A 23,734-nucleotide genomic window follows, 5' to 3' on the forward strand; every position below is an offset into this window, starting at 1 on the left:
GGGGTATTATTGTAATTTCACCTTATCACATCCATAGAGTACTTTAATTTATGGAAATTTCTTATATCCGAGTGCATACATCCAACAAATAAAGAACTACTTACATGAACATACTGTAGTTGTCCTCCCTTAAAGTGTGATTAAAGCTTTTTTCAGGGTAGATCGGTTAGTAGCCTAACAAGGTCCTTCTTTGCCAACCTGATTCAATTTTCAGTCCGTTCGGCATTAGTCAAGTCCTGATTTCTCGGCATTTTGCTGCAATCTTCCTTGTTTCCTTTGTGTTGAAGGATGTTTAGCAATAGAGGACTTTAATTTGAGTGGGGTGTTTTAAGTATTCTTGGACTCTTTTATTTTGTTCTTCCTTATTTGTTGGCCTGCAGTCCCCCAGTGAGAGTCAGTGCTGAGTTGATAAAAATAGGATATTGCATTAGCTAATTATTATATACATCGAAAGTATAAAAAATAGTGTTATTTCTCTTACAGAAAAGTCAATTTTCTCTATAATATAGAGGATGAATCTCACGTAATTATTAAAAATGGTATATATGCACCGGATGTACCTAATAATTTCTCTATTACATTGACTATTAAGGAAGACGTGATCGAGGTCATACCCGATTCATTCCTAAGTTTCTATTTGTTAGGATTTGAGCCTAGATTAAAGAGGATGTAGCAAGTGTATTTGTGTAAACTTTGATCTTGTTTTAGTATTTCATTTGATGAAATCTATTTTCTGTTAAAAAAAAAAAAAAAAAAAACTCCAAGGCAGTGGGGTCCATGCAAATGCATGGGTATGTAACAAATTTCAAATTATAATATTTTTATGGGACCTTCGGTTGCATGGTTGGATTACATGGTCCCTTCACTTAAGCAAATGGAGATTTCCTTTGTGATTATGATTGGCTTAAAACGAAAAGCACAATTCATCAACAGTCTATTTTTGTATTTTTACTTTAAAAAAATTCCCTTTAATTAATTAATAAATTTAAATTGGAAGTATTCATTTGCAATCCACTGTGACTAAAATTTAATTCTCAAACGAAGCAGGACATATTTTTAATTTATTATTTTTTCTCTCATATGAATATGAAATTCATACTTATATTTTAAGGAGTAACTAAAATTTTAAGAGTGTAAAGTATATTATTTAAGTGTACTTGAAGTATGTTAGTAGTATGTCCCAGAACATATCATTTAGTATGTATCTTGTACATGTTTTATTAATAAATAAAAGTAATTTCACTTTTCTGTTTACATAACATATTTATGTGTAATAGAAAAGGTCCATTGATATTTTGTTAGAAATTCTATTCCTAAGTTATTAAGAATATGAGTGATAGTATTTCTAGCACAAAGTATCATAAATTGGTTCACAATCGAGGATACTTCACAATAAGAACATGACTTATCCAGAAAGACTGTAATCATGTTCGTTCCCAAGTTATTTATATGATATGTAAATAAGATGGAATGGTGAGTCTCATGCCATAAAACAAACATGATAGGCACTTATGCATGATAAGTAGGCCGAACCAGTGACACTTATGACGAGCATGTGGAGTTTACTCTTGTCAATGTATTGTCATAAATCATATTAGTGCATATAATCTTTAGACCTGAGGTAATACAGTTATCTTATATATAGGTGGTTTGAGTTTGATGCTACTTTCATACTTGTACTGTGTATGGGTATATGGGCATGTGTTGGCTCCTACTAATTATATATGGAGTTAGGTGTTGATCAAGATGTAATCTGTTACCCTAAATAAATAGAGATAAAATCCTATGTTCATTTAATTATTTTTGATGTTTCAAGTTCCTAGCCAGGACAGACAGATTTAATCAGAAAAGAGTTTCTGATGAGAAAATCTTTTTAATCAAGAATTAGAATTAAAAGAATAACATAATATTCATAGCAAATAGGGTTTGACATAAACCATGACTCCAGCTCGAATTGGGATTTTGTAATAGAGAGATTCTAGTGCATGGTAATATATGATTATAGGTTCATTTAAAGCATTCCTTATTACTGATTGAGTAGCCATGGCATGTTATGCTAGGTATTAACCATGATCTATGAGGTGCCTAAAATGATTTAGAGAAATAATTTATAGTAAGAAAAGTTTCTGATGATATTAAGAGTTGATATCATATCTCATTGCTAATTAGTGATGAGCCTAGTGAGTCACACACATACACAAGTAATCACCAAGTTAAATATGATTTAATTAATTAGTTAAAGAGTTTAATTGATTAATTAAATAGATTTGGTTTGCAATTAGATTGCAAAGTCCCTAGCATGGCTTGAAATCAAATCTAAGTTATTGGATGTATAGTATAAGTTAAATTTATATTTAAAGTATTTAAATATAAATTTAATTATGAGAAATTAATTAATAGAGATTAATTAATTAATTTATATCTGATATAAATTGATTAGAAGAGGAGAAATAATTATTTTGGGTTGAGAACTCAAAATTACAACACAAGGGTAATTTGGTTATTTCACAGGGTGATATGTGGCACCATGAGATGGTGACACATGGCACCATATAAGCTTGTCATTTGTCTTCCAATCATGCATGATGATCAAAGTCAAGATTAAATCTAGCTTTGACACTTGGCTTAATGTGATTAGGTTAATTAAACTAAGATGCAATCAGAAGATGACATGTGGCAAGGGTTTTGAGTGATGACCTAATTATAAAAGGGAAAGAATGAAAACTAAAATATAACATTCTGATTTTTCTCATTGTGTGCCGCTACCCATAAAGCTCATCTCCTCTCTTCTTCTTCTTCTCTTATCAATTCAAAGAGAATTGTCCATATTCTCTTTAATTAAAATTGCTAGAAATTGTTTCTAGTGTCCTATATATATCTACAACCTTTCTAAAGGCAAATTCCTAATTTCTAATTGGTTGCCAAGGCTTGAGAAGCTGTTCAAGGGGCTGCCATTGGTGATCTTGGTGTGGACAAGCTAGAGGGACAATATTTGGGGTCCTAGGTGCTTCACAAAGGTACCAATTACATCTACAGTACATCAAAAGGTTAGTGCACATATTTTTATATCAATCTAGGGTTTTAATGAATTAATTTGTTAATTCTAAAATCTTAAATGATAAATGTAGATCCTAATACATATTAAAAAGTTTTTAATATACAATTAAACATTGAGATCAATTAGGTACATAATGAATCTTGCATGATGCATGATACCCTAGAAAAAAATTTTTGAATTCAATGTTCTAATCTAATAATTTACATGCTTTCGCTCCTTTAATTAGTATCAGAGCCACTATATTTGCCATTTAGATTGTTTAATATATTATTTAATTATGTGATTTGATCATAAGATGATTGATTTATTGCTGGTTGCAAAGACAAGTGTGGCGGCATGATGTTGCATTGGGCATTATGCGCATGGTTGTGCACACCTAGGGTGCGCATGAATTTGGCTTGAGTGTGGCCTTATTTTTAAGGCTCATAATTAGGCCCATGACTAATTAAAATGTTTAATTAGGAGTTTTAATCACACAATTAAATTTTGATTCAAATCTGAATTTTTAAATTTGTTTGAATCATATTCAAATCTGGATTTTTTAGTTGAATATGAGATATTCAATTTAATTTTAGAATGTATGTTTTATTTAATTGTTAAATAGTAATATGCATGATGGATGATCATGGACAATAAAAGACCAATGTGATTGGATTTATTTCTTTTATTTTTCTTTAAGTTGTAAAATAATTAATTTTATTTTTGTGGCATTGTATTATAATTGTTGTAATATTTTTAGGTTGTAATTTCATTTATTTAAGGACTTTAAAGTCCATATTCTTGTAAATTTGCCTTGGTATACTAAAAATTACTATGTAATTAGATTGCAAGAAGATCAAGGAGATCAAGAGCATTAGTGGGACCAGTGGGAGGAATTCAAGATCAAGTGTTGATTATGTACTCTTTCAGCAACTCTTGTAATATGAATGAATGAAATGCACCTAGGAATGCCCTGATTCAATTCTTGGTGGCTCAGAATTAAATCCCTTAAAAATTCCATGATCATACCATATTTATTGTTTATCCATGTATGCATGAGATGTATGAGAATGTATGCAAGTATATGATATATGTATGCTAATTGGATAATGTGCAAAGTGAGACCATAATAGTAATTAAGCCGACCACAAACTCTTCCAAACAAATGATTAAGTTGGAAATGGTATAATTAAAGTAATTATATCATGAGCCCTCCATTGAGGCAATTATTTTAAGAAATTTTAAATACTCGCATATGATGCAATTAATTTAAGAGATTTTCTTAAGAATAATTATTAAGCATGAGATGTTGTAAATATGTAAATGGTTTGGTGGCCAATAATGGATGTGCCTGAGGACATTAAAATTACTTGTATGTTTACTGGCTTAATGGAATCAACTTAACTAATGCAAGATAAGTCAATAATGGATGTGCCTGAGATTTTGAGCATTAGGGGCTATGTAAATAATTGAACCTCACATGAGATGTGATGGGCAAGGAGTTACTCACTTACAGTTTATTGTAATTCCAATAATGGATGTGCCTGAGGATGATCAATAAGACTATAAGAATTCAATCACCCACTAAAAATCTATCCAACTACGATTTCTATTTCCTACTTTGGAAGTGTAGGATTCACTAAGTTAGTGGGAGGACCAATTTGATTAAAAGACCATAATCATTTTGGTTAAATACATGATACATTTACTAATTAATTTGGTTATTTTCTACAGTTAATTTTCTGATAATAATGAGCACACCACAACCACCACCATCCGATATCCTTGCGAGCGTACTTGATCACAATAGGTTGATAGGACCTAATCTTTCTGATTGGCTAAAAAATTTGAAACTTGTCCTGAACCTTGAACATAGAGGATATGTTCTAGACTCATAGGTTCCTGGTCCCTTACCTTCAGAGGCCACTCAAAAGGAACATGAAACTTTGGACAAGTGGAAGGAGCATGATATGAGAGCCAAGTGTTACATGCTTGCTTCTATGAGTAATGAGTTATAGAAGCAACATGAGAACATGCAATATGCAAGTGAGATCCTCCTTCACCTACAAGAGTTGTATGGTGAACGTAGCAGGAATGCCAGGTATGAGATATTTAGGCAGCTATTTCACATGAGGATGTCTGAGGGACAGAATTTTGGGGATCATGTCTACAAGATGATTTGGCTGATTGAGCAGCTGGAACATCTTGACTTTCACATAGATTTCTAACTACAGACGGATTTGATCTTTCAGTCACTACCTGAGTCATTTGGAAATTTTGTGACAAATTTCCATATAACTAAGCAGGAATATACCTTGGCTGGTTTACTTAACATGCTGGTTATTACTCAAAGGAATATGTCGGACAACAAAAGAAAAGAGATAGCTTTGATTGCATCTTCTTCTGCTGGAAAGTCCAATAAGAAGAAGGGTAACAAGAAAAAGAAACCTCAAGTTCCAAGATCTTCCAAGAAGATAGCCAAACAGAAAAACAAAGATCAAAGCAGACAAAGGCAAGGGAAAGTGTTTCCACTGCCAGAAGGATGGGCACTGGAATAGGAACTGCCTAGAGTATAACAAGTAGTAGCAGCTTGTAGTAACAAGATATTAGACTCCGAGTTAGCAATGGCTCAATTATTGAAGCTTTAGCCATAGGATCTAAATCTTTATACATGTGTGGACATGTTTTGTATTTAAATAAGGTTTTGCATGTACTTGATGCTTTTAAGAACATCATTTCTATATCTAGTTTGACTAGAAATGGTTATGAATTTCAATTCATATATGATGTTTGCAATATTTATTTTAGAAATAAATATGTTGGTACGGGTTATATGCATGATGGACTTTATTATTTAGATAATAATGTTAAATACAAATCTAATGCAAGCAATCTAAAAGAATGCAATGCCATGGTGAAAATCAACTCAAGTTCAAAATATATTTGGCACTTAAGATTAGGTCATGTTACAGAAGATAGGATTGCAAAATTGGAGAAAATGGGGATTTTATCCTCATTGGGTTCTGAGCCTACTCCAACTTGTGAATCCTGCCTTTATGGCAAAATGACTAGATCACCCTTTATTGGACAAGGACTAAGAGCTAAAAATATTTTGGAGCTAATACATAGTGATGTATATGGTCCATTTAAAGAAATGGCTAGAGGTGGTTTTCATTACTTTATTATCTTTACTGATCATAAATCAAGGTTTGGGTATTTGTATTTGATGAAATACAAACATGAATCCTTTAAAAAGTTCAAAGAATTTAAATCTGAAGTAGAAAATCAAATAGGAAAAAGTATTAAAACTCTTCAATCAGATCATGGAGATGAATACTTAAGTACTGAATTTGATAAATACTTGAAAGAGCATGGTATTGTTTCGCAGCTAACTCCTCCAGGAACCCCACAGCTGAATGGTATATCTGAAAGGAGAAATCATACCCTATTAGATATAGTACGCAGTATGATGAGCTATACTGATATGCCAGTCTCCTTTTGGAGATTTGCATTAGAATTAACTTTGCATATTCTGAATAGGATTCCATCAAAATTAGTATCTTTCACACCTTATGAGATATGGCATGAAAGAAAACCAAGTCTTAAGCATGTTAAGATTTAGGGTTGTCTAGCTTATATAAAAAAGCTGAACACTAATAAATTGGAAACCAAATTAGAAAAATGTCGATTTTTTGGATATCTAAAAGAGAGTTTTGGATATTATTTTTATTTGCCTACATCACAAAAGGTTGTGGTAAGTAGAGATGCCACATTTCTTGAACAATAGTTTGTTCAAGAAGGAGGCAAAGGAAGGCAAATAGAGTTAGAATTGGAGAATTCTAACCAACCAACAGATCAGATGGATGTAAATCCATCTAGTCAACATATACCTATTGATGAAATATCTACAGCTGTTCCTCATAGATCAACCAGGATATCTCACCCACCAGTGAGATATAGTTTTCTTCATGAAGCAGAATAAGAGTTATTTACTCATGAAGAAGTAGATCATGGAGATGATCTACTTACCTATAAAGAAGCTATATCATATATATACTTTTTAAAATGGATTGATGCTATGAAATCCAAAATTGATTCCATGTATAAGAATCAAGTTTGGGATTTTGTTGACCCACCTGAAGGTATTATACCTACAGGAAATAAATGGGTTTTCAAGAAGAAAATTGATTCTAATGGAAATGTAGAGATCTATAAAGCAAGGCTAGTAGCAAAAGGGTTTCGCTAAAGGCAAGGAATCGACTATGAGGAGACTTTCGCACCTGTTGCCATACTTAAATCAATTAGGATTCTATTAGCAATAACTGCATACTATGATTATGAGATTTGGCAGATGGATATCAAAACAGCTTTCCTCAATGGATACATTGATGAAAACATTTTCATAGAACAACCTAGGGGTTTTGAATCCCAAGATGGTTCCAGGTATGCAAGCTAAAGTGATCCATTTATGAGTTGAAACAAGCTTCGAGGAGTTGGAACATCCTTTTTGATGAAGTCATTAAGTTATTTGGTTTTATCAAAAATGAGGATGAGCCATGTGTATATAAGAAGGTTAGTAATAGTGCTATTACTTTCCTTGTCTTATATGTGGATGATATTCTGTTGATAGGTAATGACATAGGTATGTTGACAACTGTCAAGGTATGGTTATCAAATACATTCTCCATGAAAGACTTAGGGGAGGCAACCTATATTCTTGGAATTCGCGTCTATAGAGATAGAGCGAAAAGAATAATTGGTTTATCCCAAAGTCTATACTTGAAAAATGTGTTAAAGAGGTTTAACATGCTTGATTCCAATAGAGGATTGTTACCAGTGAGACATGGTATCCACCTTTCTAAAAAGATGTCTTCAAAGACACCTGAAGAAAGAGATAAAATGGCCAGGATTCCATATGCTTTGGCTATTGGAAGTTTGATAAATGCAATGATGTGTACTAGGCCGGATATCACATATGCTATTAGTTTTACTAGCAGGTTTCAATCCAATCTAGGTTTGGAATACCGGATAGCTGTCAAGAACATCCTTAAGTATTTGGGAAGAACTGAGGATTTATTATTGATTTATGGAGGTGCTAACTTGCAATTGGATGGTTATACTGATTCTGATTTTCAATCAGATATCGATGATAGAAAGTCTACCTCTGGATTTGTATTCATTTGCAATGGAAGTGCAATCAGTTGGAAGAGTTCCAAATAGAGTACGACTGCTGATTCCACTATAGAGGCCGAGTACATTGCTACATTAAATGCTGCAAAAGAGGCTATTTGGATATAAGGAACCCCGGTCTCACCAGAAATCCAAACACATAGAAAGGCGCTACCATATTATCAGAGAGATAGTTGGGCGAGGTGATATAGCCATGCAGAAAATAGCATCAGCTGAAAATTCAGCTGATCCATTCACTAAGGCTATGTCATAAGCTCAGTTAGACCGACATTTGAGAAGATGGGTATAAGATATTGTAATGAATGGCTCTAGTGCTAGTGGGAGATTGTTAGTTGTATGCCCTAGAGCATATCATTTAGTATGTATCTTGTACATGTTTTATTAATAAAAAAGGCAATTTCACTTTTCCATTTACATAACATATTTATGTTTAATAGAAAAGGTCCATTGATATTTTGTTAGAAATTCTATTCTTAAGTTGTTAAGAATATGAGTGACAGTATTTCTAGCACAAAGTATCATAAATTGGTTCACAATCGAGGATACTTCACAATAAGGACATGACTTATCCAGAAAGATTGTAATCATGTTTGTTCCCAAGTTATTTATATGAGATGTAAATAAGATGGAATGGTGAGTCTCATGCCATATAACAAACATGATAGGCACTTATGCATGATAAGTAGGCCGAACCAGTGATACTTATGATAAGCACGTGGAGTTTACTCTTGTCAATGGATTGTCATAAATCATATCAGTACATATAATCTTTAGACCTAAGGTAATACAATTATCTTGTATATAGGTGGTTTGAGTTTGATACTGCTTTCATACTTGTACTATGTAGGGCTATATGGGCATGTGTTGGCTCCTACTAGTTATATATGGAGGTAGGTGTTGATCAAGATGGAATCTATTACCCTAAGTAAATAGGGATAAAATCCTATGTTCATTTAATTGTTCTTGATGTTTCAAGTTCCTAGCCAGGACAGACAGATTTAATCAAAAAAGAGTTTCTGATGAGAAAATCTTTTTAATCAAGAGTTGGAATTAAAAGAGAATATAATATTCATAGTAAATGTGGTTTGACATAAACCATAACTCTAGCTCAAATTGAGATTTTGTAATAGAGAGATTCTAGTGCATGGTAACATATGATTATAGGTCCATTTAAGGTATTCCTTATTACTGATTGGGTGGCCAGGGCATGCTATGCTAGGTGTTAATCATGGTCTATGAGGTGCCTAAAATGATTTAGAGAAATCATTTATGGTAAGAAAAGTTTCTGATGATATTAAGAGTTGATATCATATCTCATTGCTAATTAGTCATGAGCTTAGTGAGTCACACACATACACAAGTAATCACCAAGTTAAATGTGATTTAATTAATTAGTTAAAGAGTTTAATTAATTAATTAAATAGGTTTGGTTTGCAATTAGATTGCAAAATCCCTAGCATGGCTTGAAACCAAATCTAAGTTATTGGATGTCTAGTATAAGTTAAATTTATATTTAAAGTGTTTAAATATGAATTTAATTATGAGAAATTAATTAATAGAAATTAATTAGTTAACTTATATTTGATATAAATTGATTAGAAGAGGAGAAATAATTATTTTGGGTTGAGAACTCAAAATTACAACACAAGAGTAATTTGGTCATTTCACAGGGTGATATGTGACACCATGAGATGGTGACATATGACACCAAATAAGCTTGTCATTTGTCTTCCAATCATGCATGATGATCAAAGTCAATATTAAATTTAGCTTTGACACTTGGCTTAATGTGATTAGATCAATTAAACTAAGATGCAATCAGAAGATGACATGTGGCAAAGATTTTGAGTGATGACCTAGTTATAAAAGGGAAAGAATGAAAACTAAAATATAACATTCTGATTTTTCTCATTGCGTGCCCCCACCCATAAAGCTCCTCTCATCTCTTCTTCTTCTTCTTCTCTTATCAATTCCAAGAGAATTGTTCATATTTTCTTGAATTAAAATTGCTAGAAATTGTTTCTAGTATCTTATATACATCTACAACCTCTCTAAAGCCAAATCTTTAATTTCTAATTGGTTGGCAAGACTTGAGAAGTTGTTCAAGGGGCTGTCATTGGTGATTTTGAGACAACATTTGGGGTCCTAGGTGCTTCACAAAGGTACCAATCACATCTACAGTGTATCAAAAAGGTTAGTGCACATATTTTTGTATCAATCTAGGGTTCTAATGAATTAATTTGTTAATTCTAAAATATTAAATGACAAATGTAGATCCTAATACATATTAAAAGGGTTTTAATATGCAATTGAATATTGAAATCAATTAGATACATAATGAATCTTGTATGATGCATGAGACCCTAGAAGAAAATTTTTAAATTTAATATTCTAATATAATAATTTACATGCTTCCGCTCTTTTAAAATATTCTACATTTAATGATTGGTTAAGGATCAATTTTATATTTAAATGGAGAGAGATGGAAGCATGTGGACAAATTAATTATTGAAGATCAGAGAGTAATACAGTAATGCAAGTAGTGGAAGATAGTTGACAGGATTCAGGATATGGTTGAAACTTCATTATTAAACCAAAAATGGAATAATAATTAATGCTTTATAAAAGGGTCTGTAAGTTTTTAGGACGTTTGGGGTTGATTTGTTAATGTGATAGTACACTTGTGGAGATTGCAGTTTGGAATTGGCTATGAGAGGTGATTGAAATGGTTTAGCCCAATGTCATAGCCCAAAATATATGAGAATGGGCCTATGTGGTGCTGTCCTATAGCCCAAGAACCTGTTAGAATGACAGGCTTATGCCTTGGGGAAGAACCCAAGAAGGGAAGAAAGCTTTGATATTCGCCTCCAAAATCATATAAAGAATCCCATCGAGCCATTGTTGATAAAAACACTTTTAAATAAATTAATTAAAGAGAATTGAAATTTAATTCAAAAATAAATTTAATATATATTAAAATCCAATTCCACTGATACTATCTCTTGTTTTGCATTGTGATTTGAAGGTCAAAATCAATTAAAGAAAGAAAGATAATTTTAGATATTGTTAAAAACATTATTTTATTATTTTAATATTTTAATAATTAAAATTTATTAAATTTAACTTTAAACCATCTTTTAATACTCTCTAATTGATATTTTTTTAAAAAAAAAAATACTTTTTCCACTGGTAATTCCAATGGAAATATCAAACAAGCTCCATATCAACCAACCAAACCTAGCATCACACTATCCATTACAACTGTACCTAATGCCCCCCAAACATATGGCTCCATTACCTTTAGCTTAGACAAAGTCATCTAAGGATTGATTATATAGCCTGTGCCTGGTCTGCAACTTTAATAATTATTTTATTATAGTATGATTACTTTTGTGTAATTAATTATTATTATTATTATTATTATTCCCTTTAACTATAATCGTAACAATTGATTAAGATTTGATCATAATACAAACAATTGTGAATAAGTTTTTGATTTTTCTTTTCAATAAACCTATTATTTATATATATATATTTTTATAGCTTACTATTACTGTTTTTGTTGTTATTTATTATTTGATGATATGCTTGCTCAATACATGTATCATTACTACATTTGAATGTAAATAAAAGAATCAATTTACTAATGACATAAAATTAAACACAAGAAAAGGATTTAATAGGGGCCGGTTATAAAGCCAAGCAGGTCAGGTACCTAACACTTTCATATTTTTGGGCAATATCATTTTAGGCAAAATGTTTAATTTAGCTTGAAAAAATTTAATTTAATCTATTTTTAATTTTTTATTTAAATTATTTTAAAGTTTTAATTTAGATTCAATTTAATTAAAAAATTAAATTTATAAGCTATATTACTTGATTTAAATAAAAAATTGAAAAATTAATTTCTTAATTTTAAAATTAAATTTTTTTAATTTGTCATTAACAAACTTAATTTCTTTATTTTCTTATTTTTGATTTAAATTAAATTTAAATTGAAAGTTTCTTAGTTAAATTAGACAAAAAAATTGATGAAGAACTAAGCGAAATTAAGTTTTAAGTCTATCATTTTCCCCTATTTGGAATCTAGACAAAAATTTAATTCAATTTATTTTTTTAATTAAAAAAATATTTTAAAAAAATTAAATATAATTGTATAAAAATTCAATTGAATTATTTTCAATTATTTTCTTATTTGCTTCGATAAATAAGTCGTTTGCGTAAGGTCCAACTACCACTTTCATGATGAGTGTCTCAGGTTGGTACCTAACACCTTATCCAGTTTGTATTCAATATAAACTTACTTGGTAGTTAAATCCTCTGCAGGTCCAACGACCACTCTCATGAAAAGGAAAGAAAATTTAGATCAGGTGTTTTCAGAGATGCAGACATGTTCAACCTGTTAAAAAAAAGGAAGAAAATTTACAAATTCATAATGTTTTTATTTACAATACAAACAACGAAAAGGAAAAATTTTATCCAAGAATCCAATGCCGCCATTTCAATTTGTGTGAAAATTTCATATATGAATAAAATGTTTAAAAGAAAATTTTCAAATTACCTTACAGATTTCATTCAATATGGATACAATGTTGGCTAGAAATTTGAAAGAGAAAATTTGAAGGGGAAAAAGGGATAAACAGAAGAAGGAAGAGGACTGCTTCAACTGATAGATTTGAAATGTGGTCATTTCATTCCAAAAAATTGAGTAAACTACATTATTGTCAAGCGCAAGCTTTCGGAGCTCCATTTCATGGAAAATTACAGAAAAATTGGGATCACTCCTCCATGATCTCGTTTTCTGGAATCTGAAACAGTGTAATTCCCACATTCACTCGTGCTTAAAAAATAGCTTCTTGCCCACCTTTTGCCTTGTGAAGATCAATAAAATGTAGTAAGACTTCTGCGGAAAGAGAAAGGATGAATTCTAACTTGAGCAAGTTTCAAAGTTTCTACCCAATGTAGAGCATCCACATAAGGATATCATCTGTTCACGAAGCACGCGACGATCCAGTGAATCTGTTAAACAAGTGATGCAGCAAGAAATGTGGTATTAAACATCTGGATTTCATATTTAGTAGTTAGTGGAGAAATAACTATAAATGGTCCGGACACTCACCAAGTTATTTTCAGGCTTAGACCAGTAGAATCCTTGAATTGCAATAACAGCTATGTTAGAAGTTACAAGAACAAAGATACTTAAGGAATGCTTTCCCATCCACCCCAGTGGCGTTGTCACCCATCTGTAACCATATACATCTACCTATAGCAGGGTGCAAAAATAAACAGTCAGAAGAAGAAAAATATCAAAAAGTAAATAAAAAATTATAGTACTTGTACTATGCTGTTGACTTGAGAATAATTAGCGAATGAATGAAGCCTAAGTTTGGTTTGAGTGGTTGTGTACGAGGGGTTTTGAAGTTATGGAGAAGTTGTGATCCATAAGTAAGAAAAATGAAAATAGTCTATCGATCTAATTTTAAAGACGTAATAAATTTTTCATGGTTTCATGCTTATGCTGCAATTTAGTTCCTTGCAAGATCAACCAAATTAATTTGTCGGTCAAACCTTAAAATTTGATTTTGATGCATGTCATGTTCATCTATAATCTGATTAGAATGCAATAATCTAGAAGCACTAAAGTGGGGGTATTGAGAACAAAATTGTCAAAGAAAATCTAATGAAATGAAAGTAAAGACAATCATATAAAGCATTCGATTATTATCTCTTAGGAAATCTAAGAACCTGCCATTAGTTTAGTATCAGAAAGACTTCAAGTTTAGTTCCAAATTGTAGGAATTGAATCTTTAAACTCACCAGCAAGTATAAAGCACAAAATGTGATTCCTGCAGAAGCAGAAGTAATCAGCATATAACTAATCGTATAGAGAGATTTATTCACTGGGATGCCTGCAAAAAAGCAAAGGCGTTTAAGTTCCAACATCATGATACACCAAAGCTCAACCATTACGTTCTTATGTATATAGAGAAAAGCAAAGAGAGAGAGAGGGCCAGAGGAGGAAAAAAGATAAAATTCGTATGTATTTACTAAAATCCTAAAATTCATTGCTAGAACAAATAGGTTGGGGAGATCATATTTAGCCAACACGATGCTCTTAGGTTCACTATGAAGATGGAATGTTTACTGGAAGAAAATTGCAACAACATTGTTTTTGCATGCTGCCATTATCATAAAAAAATGTCTGAATATTCATTAAATAAAAAAATTATAAGCCATTGAAGAGCTTACCTATAAAGGCAAGGAGCATTCCAAGGAGAAGAAGTGAAACGGAAAATAAAGACCAGTTTTGTATACGCTCCTTGTGGTCCTGAAAAGCATTTGAGTAATACCAGTGAACAAAGCAATCGATTAAAATGTCATCCAAGAGCATTAGCAGAGGCAAAATTTTTCCCATTGCCATCAGAGGCATTAGTGGAGGCAATATATGCCCAAATATGATAAGATGCTTCTCATCATTAAAGTTCCACTTAATTTTTGAAAAAAAAAATCTCCCTTGGATGATCAAAATGACCATAGGAAAAAGGATGAAAAGAAAGGATAGTGAATAATGCACAAACAACTCACCTGTATGTGAGCAAGAACATGACCACACTGAAGTCCAATTATGCAGGTCACTGCAGCTGTTAAGGAGCTGTGAACATGCAGTAAAATATTGGAAAATAATCAAATTAATAGAAGCAGGTCAGCTAATTGTATAGTAATTATTCCATGAAAAAAAATTAATGCCAAAAAAAAGGGGTCCTACTAATGTCCATGAAATGAACAATGAGGTACTTCCAATAGTACTTATGAATCAAATTGTATTTTCCAAATTTTTAATGCAATTTTAGCAATAAGACAGTTGAAATAACTAGTTAAAATAAAACACTCATTTTCACAAAAAAAAAAAAGAAAAGAAGTTACAGATCACAAGATTCTAGAAGAAGCTAGTTCATTGCCATGGTTCAATCATAGGAAGGGATTTTCCAGATATAATTAAGCTTAATTAATGAAAAGTATTGCTTCTAAAGATTATTTTTTGAAGTGCTTCCACATGGCTATAGAATGTCCATGTATGAACAAGGCTATATGATTACTTACGTTTGATTACACAGAATTAGGGGTAGCCTAGAAACAAGATGTTAAAAGAACAAAGGATAATAAATGTGTAATTGCATCAAATTGGGGTAAATAAATGCATTTAGCAACAGTTATTATGGTTACATACACATGAATAGGGCAAAATGAGTTTGGGAACAAGATGGAAAAACTGAAAATGAGACTTAATAGTGATAAGAAAAGACGAGAGAAAATAATTAGTCAAATCACAAGAATTTTTGAATATGTGAAATAGAAATTTAATCCACTTTGACCAAACTTCCATTTTCTAGACTTTAATTTAGATACTCTCTCTCTCTCTCTCTCTCTCTCTCTCTCCATATATTAGATTATGTTATACTAAGAATGAATAAAAGATACGTACAAAATTTCTGAAGCTTCCACTTGATTTGATTATTGATTTAAATAGTTTTTAAGTCTTTTCAATATATAAATAAGTAATTAGAGAGGTCTTCAACAAACATTTTCCAACCACCATTTTGAATTAGAGGGGCCACTTGTCTCTTTATGACTTATTGAGAAATTTAATTAAAAATGTACGTTAGAGTCTTTAAGAATAAATCTCATATGTGTTCCACCACTCAGTTTCTCCAATTGTTAAAGAGTAAATAATCTTTCAGAAAATCCTGCTGTAAACACATCCAATTAAGTGCAGCAAGTTTAATTATGAAATGGAAGTGTGCTGAATGGCATACAGAAGAACTGCCACCAAGAAAGTAAAGCGAAAAGAGATTAGATTGGCCACCTTAAAAGACCTTCAGGATCGAAAGGAGCATGACACCATGAAGGTGAACTTTCTGAAACTTGGCTGTTTGTCATATTACATTCCTATAAGTTGAAATCTTTATCAGAGATCAGTATATTGCATACTGATGGAAAGAAACTATAAAATGAACTTCTCAGAGACCTTCAGGTTTCTGTACACAGGTTTTGCATATAGATGGTCAATACCAAGAACATAGCGATCAATCATTCCAGCTGAATTACAAGCTGGTCCAAGATCACCTCTTACAGAACATTTCACCTGTGAAAAACATACCAGAACATATGCAATTACATGAATTGACATTTTGAATAACCAAGTTTTAAAAAGATAGAAGAAGGAAAAGGTCTGAGCAAGCTCTTACCATGTAAGCATAGCTGCCATTGATTGGAAGCATAGAAGAAGTTGGACTTGATATTTCAAATCTCCAATCAGGAACATATAAACCATATACTAATCCCAGATACATTGCTGACAATGAAAATGCCAAAATCCTGGAAAACAAAGTTTTTCTTCATCATTGAAATAAGCATATAAGCTTATGCTCATTACTTAATTTTATCATTGACTGCTAAAAACAAAAATAAACAAATTATTAGGGCCCAAGTTAAACAAATTATCAGGCAAAAAAGCAATGAACATCAAATACAAATATGAAATTATTGGGCCCTGACCTTTGAACAGCAATTTAATTGGTAATATTAAAATGCAACTTGAATGCTACTCTAAATATTTAAAAGCTTGAAATCAATTTGTCATTGTTAAACATAATACTGTTACTAGATACGCATTATGTTTGAAGTTCAAGAATGTGTTGAACAATGCTAAAATGTTAAAACCTTACCAGTGCCAATAATAACTCTTGAAGAAACCTACTTCCCTGTGTGTTCGACGTGACAGCCAGATCTCACATAAAGCCGCAACAATGTAGCCAATAGATATTCTCTGGCTTGAATGACAACAAATACAAGTTTAACAGCATATAAAGGGATAATGTACAAAACTCAAAATGCCTAATGGGTATGTCTATGCAACTAAGTACTCCCTTTGTCCCATTTTAGATGCTTTTTAAGGGTTTTACACAAGGATTAAGGACATTATCAGATAACTTCATTTTTATAAAAAAAAATACTAATAATCGACTAAAGTATCCTTGTATTTAATTAAGATAGAGAAAAGTGATAAGAAGAAGATAAATGTCGGGATAACAATAAACAATGATAAAGTTGGAAAAAATAATTAACAATTCCTTAATTTTCTAAAAAAGTAAATAACGTGGGACAAAAATTTTTTTTTTAAAACATCACTTGAAATGGGACGGATAGAGTACTATTTACCTTAATAAAGAAGGAAATTATTAAGACTACTTATGTGATAGTCAGTTTTCCTTGTGAAAAATTAAATACTAGAGTCAAGTTCCCAGTATAAAAGATGGGAAAGTAATACGACAATTTCCCATTAAACATGTACTAATGACATATATATATATATATAAAGAACATAATATCAGCAATTGAAACTTTCAACAGAAGTTCAAAATTATTATATGAAAGATTTGAGTACCTGCAAAATGCCCAGCCAACGTATTCTTTCAATGTCAACACCATAGGTCAAAGAATTTATCCCATGAAAATAACCACCTGAAATAACACAAATGTTGTGTACTTGACACATCAACAAGTATGTGCTAATCCTATAACAACTAAGAAAAATCAAACCTTTTTTTTTTGGAGTGGGGAAAAAATGAAACCAAATTTATGTCTCATTGTATGGACAATGTTACCTTGAAGAAAAACACCCAGCAAAAATAGTTTTACTGCCCTTAGCACTGCCTTCCGTGTGGCATCTACTCTGTTTGATACTTTCTGAAAGTTTAAATTTGAAACAGAGCTTTCAATTAAAATGTTCTAATCAAATGAATCACCATATGAATCAGACTATAATGTGCAATCACGACCTAATAATCAACAAAATCCAGTATCAATCAAACCATTAACATCAATAATTAAAACCAAGCAGTCATTATTTGAAGAAATTCTAACGGTACCTTATAGACAAGAGCCAGAGAAACTCCAGCTACGAAAAGAAAGAAAGGCATCACAATATCTGCCAAGCGAAGGCCGTTCCAAGGAGAATGAGCAATAATTGGGAAAATCGAACCCACATAATCAACAAGCATCATTAGCTGAAAGCACCAAAGCAGAAACATAATTAGCATAATATAATGAATTGCTTTCCTCTTTTGAAAAAGTTTTAACAAATTTTTTTGATCATATTTGCTGAATCTTTATGGGAATTAGCAGAAAACTAACGCTATCAAGATTACAAATTCACCATGCATGCTTTTATGACATTGAATCATACAAAGTTTACTGTACGTACATATGCATAAATTTAAAATTTTTCGTATAGGCTTCGTTTGGTTAACTTGGTAGAGTTAAACTTTTTTAGCTTTTTGCTATTGTAAGATACAATTATCATTGGAAAACATATACTAAAAATAAAAGAACTTTAGCATGCTAGCCAAACGAAGCTTAAGATTTTCTTTTATTAATTAATTCTCTATTCTGAAATGCGAGTAAAGATGTCTTATGCTGAAATTTTAGTTAACTAACTTTCTTCGGCTAGAATTTTCTCAACAACCAAACAGAGTCACCGGGAAGTCAACGATGCTCAAGCAAAGCAAAGAACAAGATTAAACAACAACCAAAACCAGAGTACGAAAACCTCAATTCCGAAGGAAATCTGAAGATCGAGGAAGAACAGAAGCGAGAGAGAGAGAGAGAGGGAGAGAGCTCACAAAGACACAGAGGCCGCGAAAGACATCGAGAGAAGCGATACGTGTAGATTTAGTAATGACATGTGGAGGTTCCTGAACGCCCAGCAAGGGCTCCAAGTCTGCCATTTTATAGGTCGAAAATGAAAGAGAGAAGTATCAGAGAAGCTCTTGGCCTTTTCGTTTGCAGAGAAGAAGACGAAGGAATGAAAGGGCTGGCTTCCTGGCTCTGTAGTTTTGAATGAGGAGGGCATATTCTCAAGTGAGATACGGACCATGGTAGCGAGTGTTGTCTTTTCTTCAGCAAAACAGAAGGTTAGGTGGCAAAACAATGGATCTTCATGGGTCCTTTTATTTAATATTTGGGCCTTAACCTTCTAGAAGGAATGCTTAAGCCCTTCTTTTCCGGCTTAATTAACTTATGACTTGTCAGGAATAATTAATGGCCTTTGTTGTGTGATCAGAGAAAAAAAAATTTTAAATTTAATTTATTATAAATTTAAAATAAATATATAAATTTTACTTATTTTATATATAAATTTTAATATTTTATTATACGTATTATATTTATATATCTTAAATTTATGTTAAATTAATTTTAAATAAAGAATTTTTATGTGATTGTTTAAATATAATTTATACAAATTAAAAATATTTGATCTAATTTATGAAAATTAGTTTATAATTACTAAAATAAAAAAATGATCCTACTAATTTTTTTTAGTTTATAAGTGAATTTATAAATTAAAAAATTATTATAAATAAATAAATAAATTTATTTCTAAAATTTATAAATAAATTTAATTAGCTTTATAAGACAAACAACCATATAAATATTTTTCCAAGGGAAAGTATGAATCCACTTCAAAAGCACAAGTAATCAAGGTGGGTCTTATTAAGGAATAAAATCTCCTGTCCATTCTAATGTTTTCCTAAGGGTTTATATATATATATATATATATATATATATATATATATATATATATATATATATATATATATATATATATCGGAATGTTTTTCTAAGGTTTAGTGGGGCATCCTTAAACTCATAAATAAGTGCTATAAAATAAAATAAAATTAAAATTAAATAAATTTATTGGTGAAATGCAGACCCTATAATGTAAAAGGCTGCTTGGGGTCCAGAAAAATAGCGTAAAGAGAAGGCAAACACATTTATTCTGCTACAAAATGCACGCAACATCCACGTTTCTTTCTCAAACAAATTCGTGTTTCATTTTCCCTTATAAAATAGTTAAGTAACTTATAATTTAATTTTCATGCATGATAAAAATTAAAAATTTATTTATTTATTTTTAATAAAAATAAATTAATCTTTTACGTATATTTCGATTAATAAAATAATAATAATAATAATAATTATTATTATTATTATTAAAATTCATAATTAATAAGTTAAAAACTCTAACAATTCTACGCAGTTTTAATAACTACAACAATTTAGTTTAATTTCTTAATTTTTATTTAATTGCTTTGATTTTAATTAATTAGTAGTGAATTTTAATAGAAAGAGTGTTTTATTAGAAAAAATTCAAAAACTGACGTGTTTTTGATAAAAAAATAGAAGCAACAAACTATAACTCTTATCATATTTTATGAAAATTATAAAATATTCAAAATAATACAATAGAATGAGTTTCAGTTTAGTTTTTGTGTAGTGATGCTGATCTTCAGAATGTTTCAAATTCGAATCCGAACCAAATGAAAGAAAATAAAAAATAATAGAAGAAATAAATCTTAATTAAGCTTCATTGATCTATTTTCAAGGCTTCAATTCAGTTCACAATAAATGAAACTGAAGCTTAAGATTCATTGATATCGATCATTTTACTCGCATCAACCAAATGGAAAACAAACAGAGACTATAAGGAGCATATCTGAACAGAGACTATAAAGAGAAAACAGAGAAGAAATTAAGCTCACAAATATGCAGAGGCCACGAAAGACATCAAGAGAAGCTACACGAGAACTTCTCTTGTAGCTCTTTAGCTGTTCATCATCGATCTGCAAAAGCCCGTAGTCTGCAGCCATTGTAATTAATCCGAGTTTTATATGTTGCAGAAAATATCGGCTTTCGTTGCAGCGAAGGGACAGAATATAAAGCATGGGATGGAAGAGGGTGGTGCGTTTAGATTTATAAAGGATGGAGAGATTTTATCCAGTGATGATGTGAAGTACATGCTCACCCACTATCTGCCTTTTTAAGAACCTTGTTTAGAGTATTTTATAAATTATCAAGCAAGAGAGGACACGGTCCGGTTTCGAATCCGAATCCGAATCGAATCAAAACTCGTTTAGTTAAAATTGGACTGAAACTATTAAAATCAGAGCAAGCTTCAAATCAAACTGAAATCGTCTTTTTGTGATTTGTTCAGGTTTATATTTTTTAGGAATCATGAACTGGCGATTCCGAATATGATTAAATCGACAGTTTCAAATCGGACCAAATTAATTATTTAAATACAAAAAAATTTAATAAATACCCCACCTCACTCTTATATATATATCATTAATTCTCTATACAATTATTCTCTACACTCTATTTAATTCTTAATACTTTTTCAATTTCTTTTTAAATTCTTTAAACAATTATTTTTTACAATCTTTTTAATTCTCAATATTATCTCAATTTCCCTACTTTATTATTTTATATGCTTATTGAAATTTTTAATACTATCTTAATTACTCTGTTATTATTTTATATCCTTAATAAAATTTCCAATGCCCTCTATTTTAATTTTTTTTTCTCTTTTATACTTTTTAATTATCAATTATTATATAATTTTTTTAAAAAAGCAAGTAATAAAACTAAAAATTTTGATTCCTCTAAATCTTAAAGAAATTCATAAATAAAATTAAATTCATACACCTTTTTTAAATTTCTTTAAAAAAATAATTTTATCTCTAATTTTTTAATTAAGTTCAAATATTTACCTATTAAATTTTTCTTAAAGATAAATTATTTTTATTCTCTTTTTTCTTATTTTATTTTAATTGAAAATTTTCTAAGAAAAATTAAAATATTTTTATAAATATAACTTAAATTCTAAATTAATAAAATTTTTCTCCAATTTTTCTTCGAAGTTGCCCTTAAACCACTCTTAAGTTGCTCTCAAACTCTCTTAATTGTATTGAACCATTCTTTTTCAAATTGTCATTCAAGTCATTTTAAATCGAGACTCGAATCAAAACCAGCAATTCAGGAATTGTCTTCTAAATCGTCCCATGACTGTTTAGGCCAAGTACGTAATTTTATTAAACTTAAATCGTTGATTCATTCTTGAAAATAGAGGTGACCATAGGTTAAGAGTTATCGATTTGATTCAAAAACTATAATCGATAACTCTTAACCTATGGTCACCCCTATTTTCAATAATGAAATTCGCGTGTGAAATTAGCAAATAAATGCGTGACGGTAAACGACTGTCTTTGGAATTATCTGTCCATATTGTGCTCAATTTTAGTAACGTAAGCTTTGAAAAGAAAATGATACCCATTAATTCATACTAGAGAGGAGGACCAATCAATTTTATTTTATTTTTATATTTTATTCTTGTTCTTACTAACTAATTTAACTATGGAATTTAATATTCTAAATGACTATTTAAAATTAAATATTTTTTAAATATAATTATAGTTAATTATTATTGTCCAATCTGATTGGGTCAAATAATAAATTCAGATTCAAATCCTCAATCTTCTCATTTTTTTTATTTAAAAATATTATTTTTTTCTTTATATGTCATTTATATTTATTATATGTATTCATGTTATTTTTTATATATAATTTTTTACTAATTTTTTTATATATAATATAATATTACTATAATATATTAATTTTAATAATTAACTAGATTTAATTATTCATGTCATAATAAATTTCTATAACTATATATTTTACTTTTAATTGAAGTTGATTTATGTTTAATTTATTAATTCTAGTTGAACTAATTTTTTTGTAACTATCATCTTTTATTTTAATAGCTAATTGAATTTAATCTTTTATTTTTATAATAGTAAATTATCATAAATTTTTTTATTCATCTTATTATTTTTCCCCTTTTCACTTTTATATATTATAGAATTATAGATAATATTAAATATTTAATTAATAATTAATAAAAATAATAAATAAACACAGTTATAACAATTAATTTAAAATGATTAAATCAAATAAAAGTTATCTATCATTTAATATATTGTATGTGAAAGACATAAAAAAATTTAAAAGTTTTAAAATTTCAACGCATATGAAATATAATATTGTATTATTATTAGTAATACATATATTACGTTGCTTTTATAAATAATATTAGCAATGTATGTATTGATTTAGTGCTTTTTATTTTTATTTTAAAATATTTTTATTTTGCTTACATTTATTATGTTGCTTTTGTAAATAGTATGCAGTAATTATAATAAAACTCTAATAATTTTATTTATATTTATTTTCTTTTTTAAAAAAAGTACTAACGTAGTTGATTAGATGATTAATGTTAATTAACCATTAAATTTTCAAGTTAATTTTGAATATAAAATATGCAAATCAATTTTAATTAAAAGTAAAAAAAAATACAGTCTTCCTTAACTTATTTGTTTAAGTTTTTTTTTTTAGTTTAAAATATATTAATTTTTAATAGTCAATTAACTTTTATTTTTTCACATATATTAATGTCTAGTTTTTTACAAATGTGTAATTTTTTAACTTTAATTATTTTATTTATAATTATATGTAAACATTAAATAATTATTTATATTAGACATACATTATTTCTTTTTGTATAATAATAATAATAATAAAACAACTTTTTCATAAAAAATTAATAAA

General features: G+C 29.8%; 1 protein-coding gene across 3 annotated transcripts; it reads right to left on the reverse strand.

Annotated features, from left to right (window-relative positions):
- Window positions 1-12,762: 12,762 nt before the first annotated feature.
- Window positions 12,763-21,015, reverse strand: LOC110672112 (uncharacterized). 3 transcript variants are annotated; one of them, XM_021834794.2, is made up of 14 exons: window positions 20,830-21,015; window positions 18,157-18,294; window positions 17,893-17,974; window positions 17,673-17,749; window positions 16,954-17,054; window positions 16,474-16,603; window positions 16,254-16,370; window positions 16,092-16,174; window positions 14,813-14,879; window positions 14,477-14,555; window positions 14,045-14,136; window positions 13,347-13,490; window positions 13,184-13,246; window positions 12,763-13,098 (listed from the first exon to the last, which is right to left on the reverse strand). In XM_021834794.2, the coding sequence occupies exons 1-13, from the start codon at window positions 21,010-21,012 to the stop codon at window positions 13,211-13,213; spliced, it is 1,329 nt and encodes a 442-aa protein (XP_021690486.1). In that variant the 5' UTR covers window positions 21,013-21,015; the 3' UTR covers window positions 12,763-13,098; window positions 13,184-13,210. The 3 variants fall into 3 exon arrangements, with proteins under 3 accessions (XP_021690486.1, XP_021690487.1, XP_021690488.1); XM_021834795.2 differs by lacking the exon at window positions 20,830-21,015 and adding an exon at window positions 18,910-19,194 and having other exon boundaries at window positions 12,763-13,246; XM_021834796.2 differs by lacking the exon at window positions 20,830-21,015 and adding an exon at window positions 18,725-18,880 and having other exon boundaries at window positions 12,763-13,246.
- Window positions 21,016-23,734: the final 2,719 nt, after the last annotated feature.

Source organism: Hevea brasiliensis, unplaced genomic scaffold, assembly GCF_030052815.1.
Source record: "Hevea brasiliensis isolate MT/VB/25A 57/8 unplaced genomic scaffold, ASM3005281v1 Scaf1, whole genome shotgun sequence".
In the NCBI taxonomy this organism is placed as follows: domain Eukaryota; kingdom Viridiplantae; phylum Streptophyta; class Magnoliopsida; order Malpighiales; family Euphorbiaceae; genus Hevea; species Hevea brasiliensis.

Bases quoted from the DNA above. Each gene is read 5' to 3' on its own strand.
- LOC110672112 (XM_021834794.2), bottom strand. From the start codon at position 21,012: ATGCTTTATATTCTGTCCCTTCGCTGCAACGAAAGCCGATATTTTCTG. The intron at 17,975-18,156 runs GTACCGTTAGAA...TTAAACTTTCAG, and splicing joins CTCTGGCTCTTGTCTATAAG to AAAGTATCAAACAGAGTAGA. The intron at 16,604-16,953 runs GTAAGGTTTTAA...TTTGTTTTCCAG, and splicing joins AAGAGTTATTATTGGCACTG to GATTTTGGCATTTTCATTGT.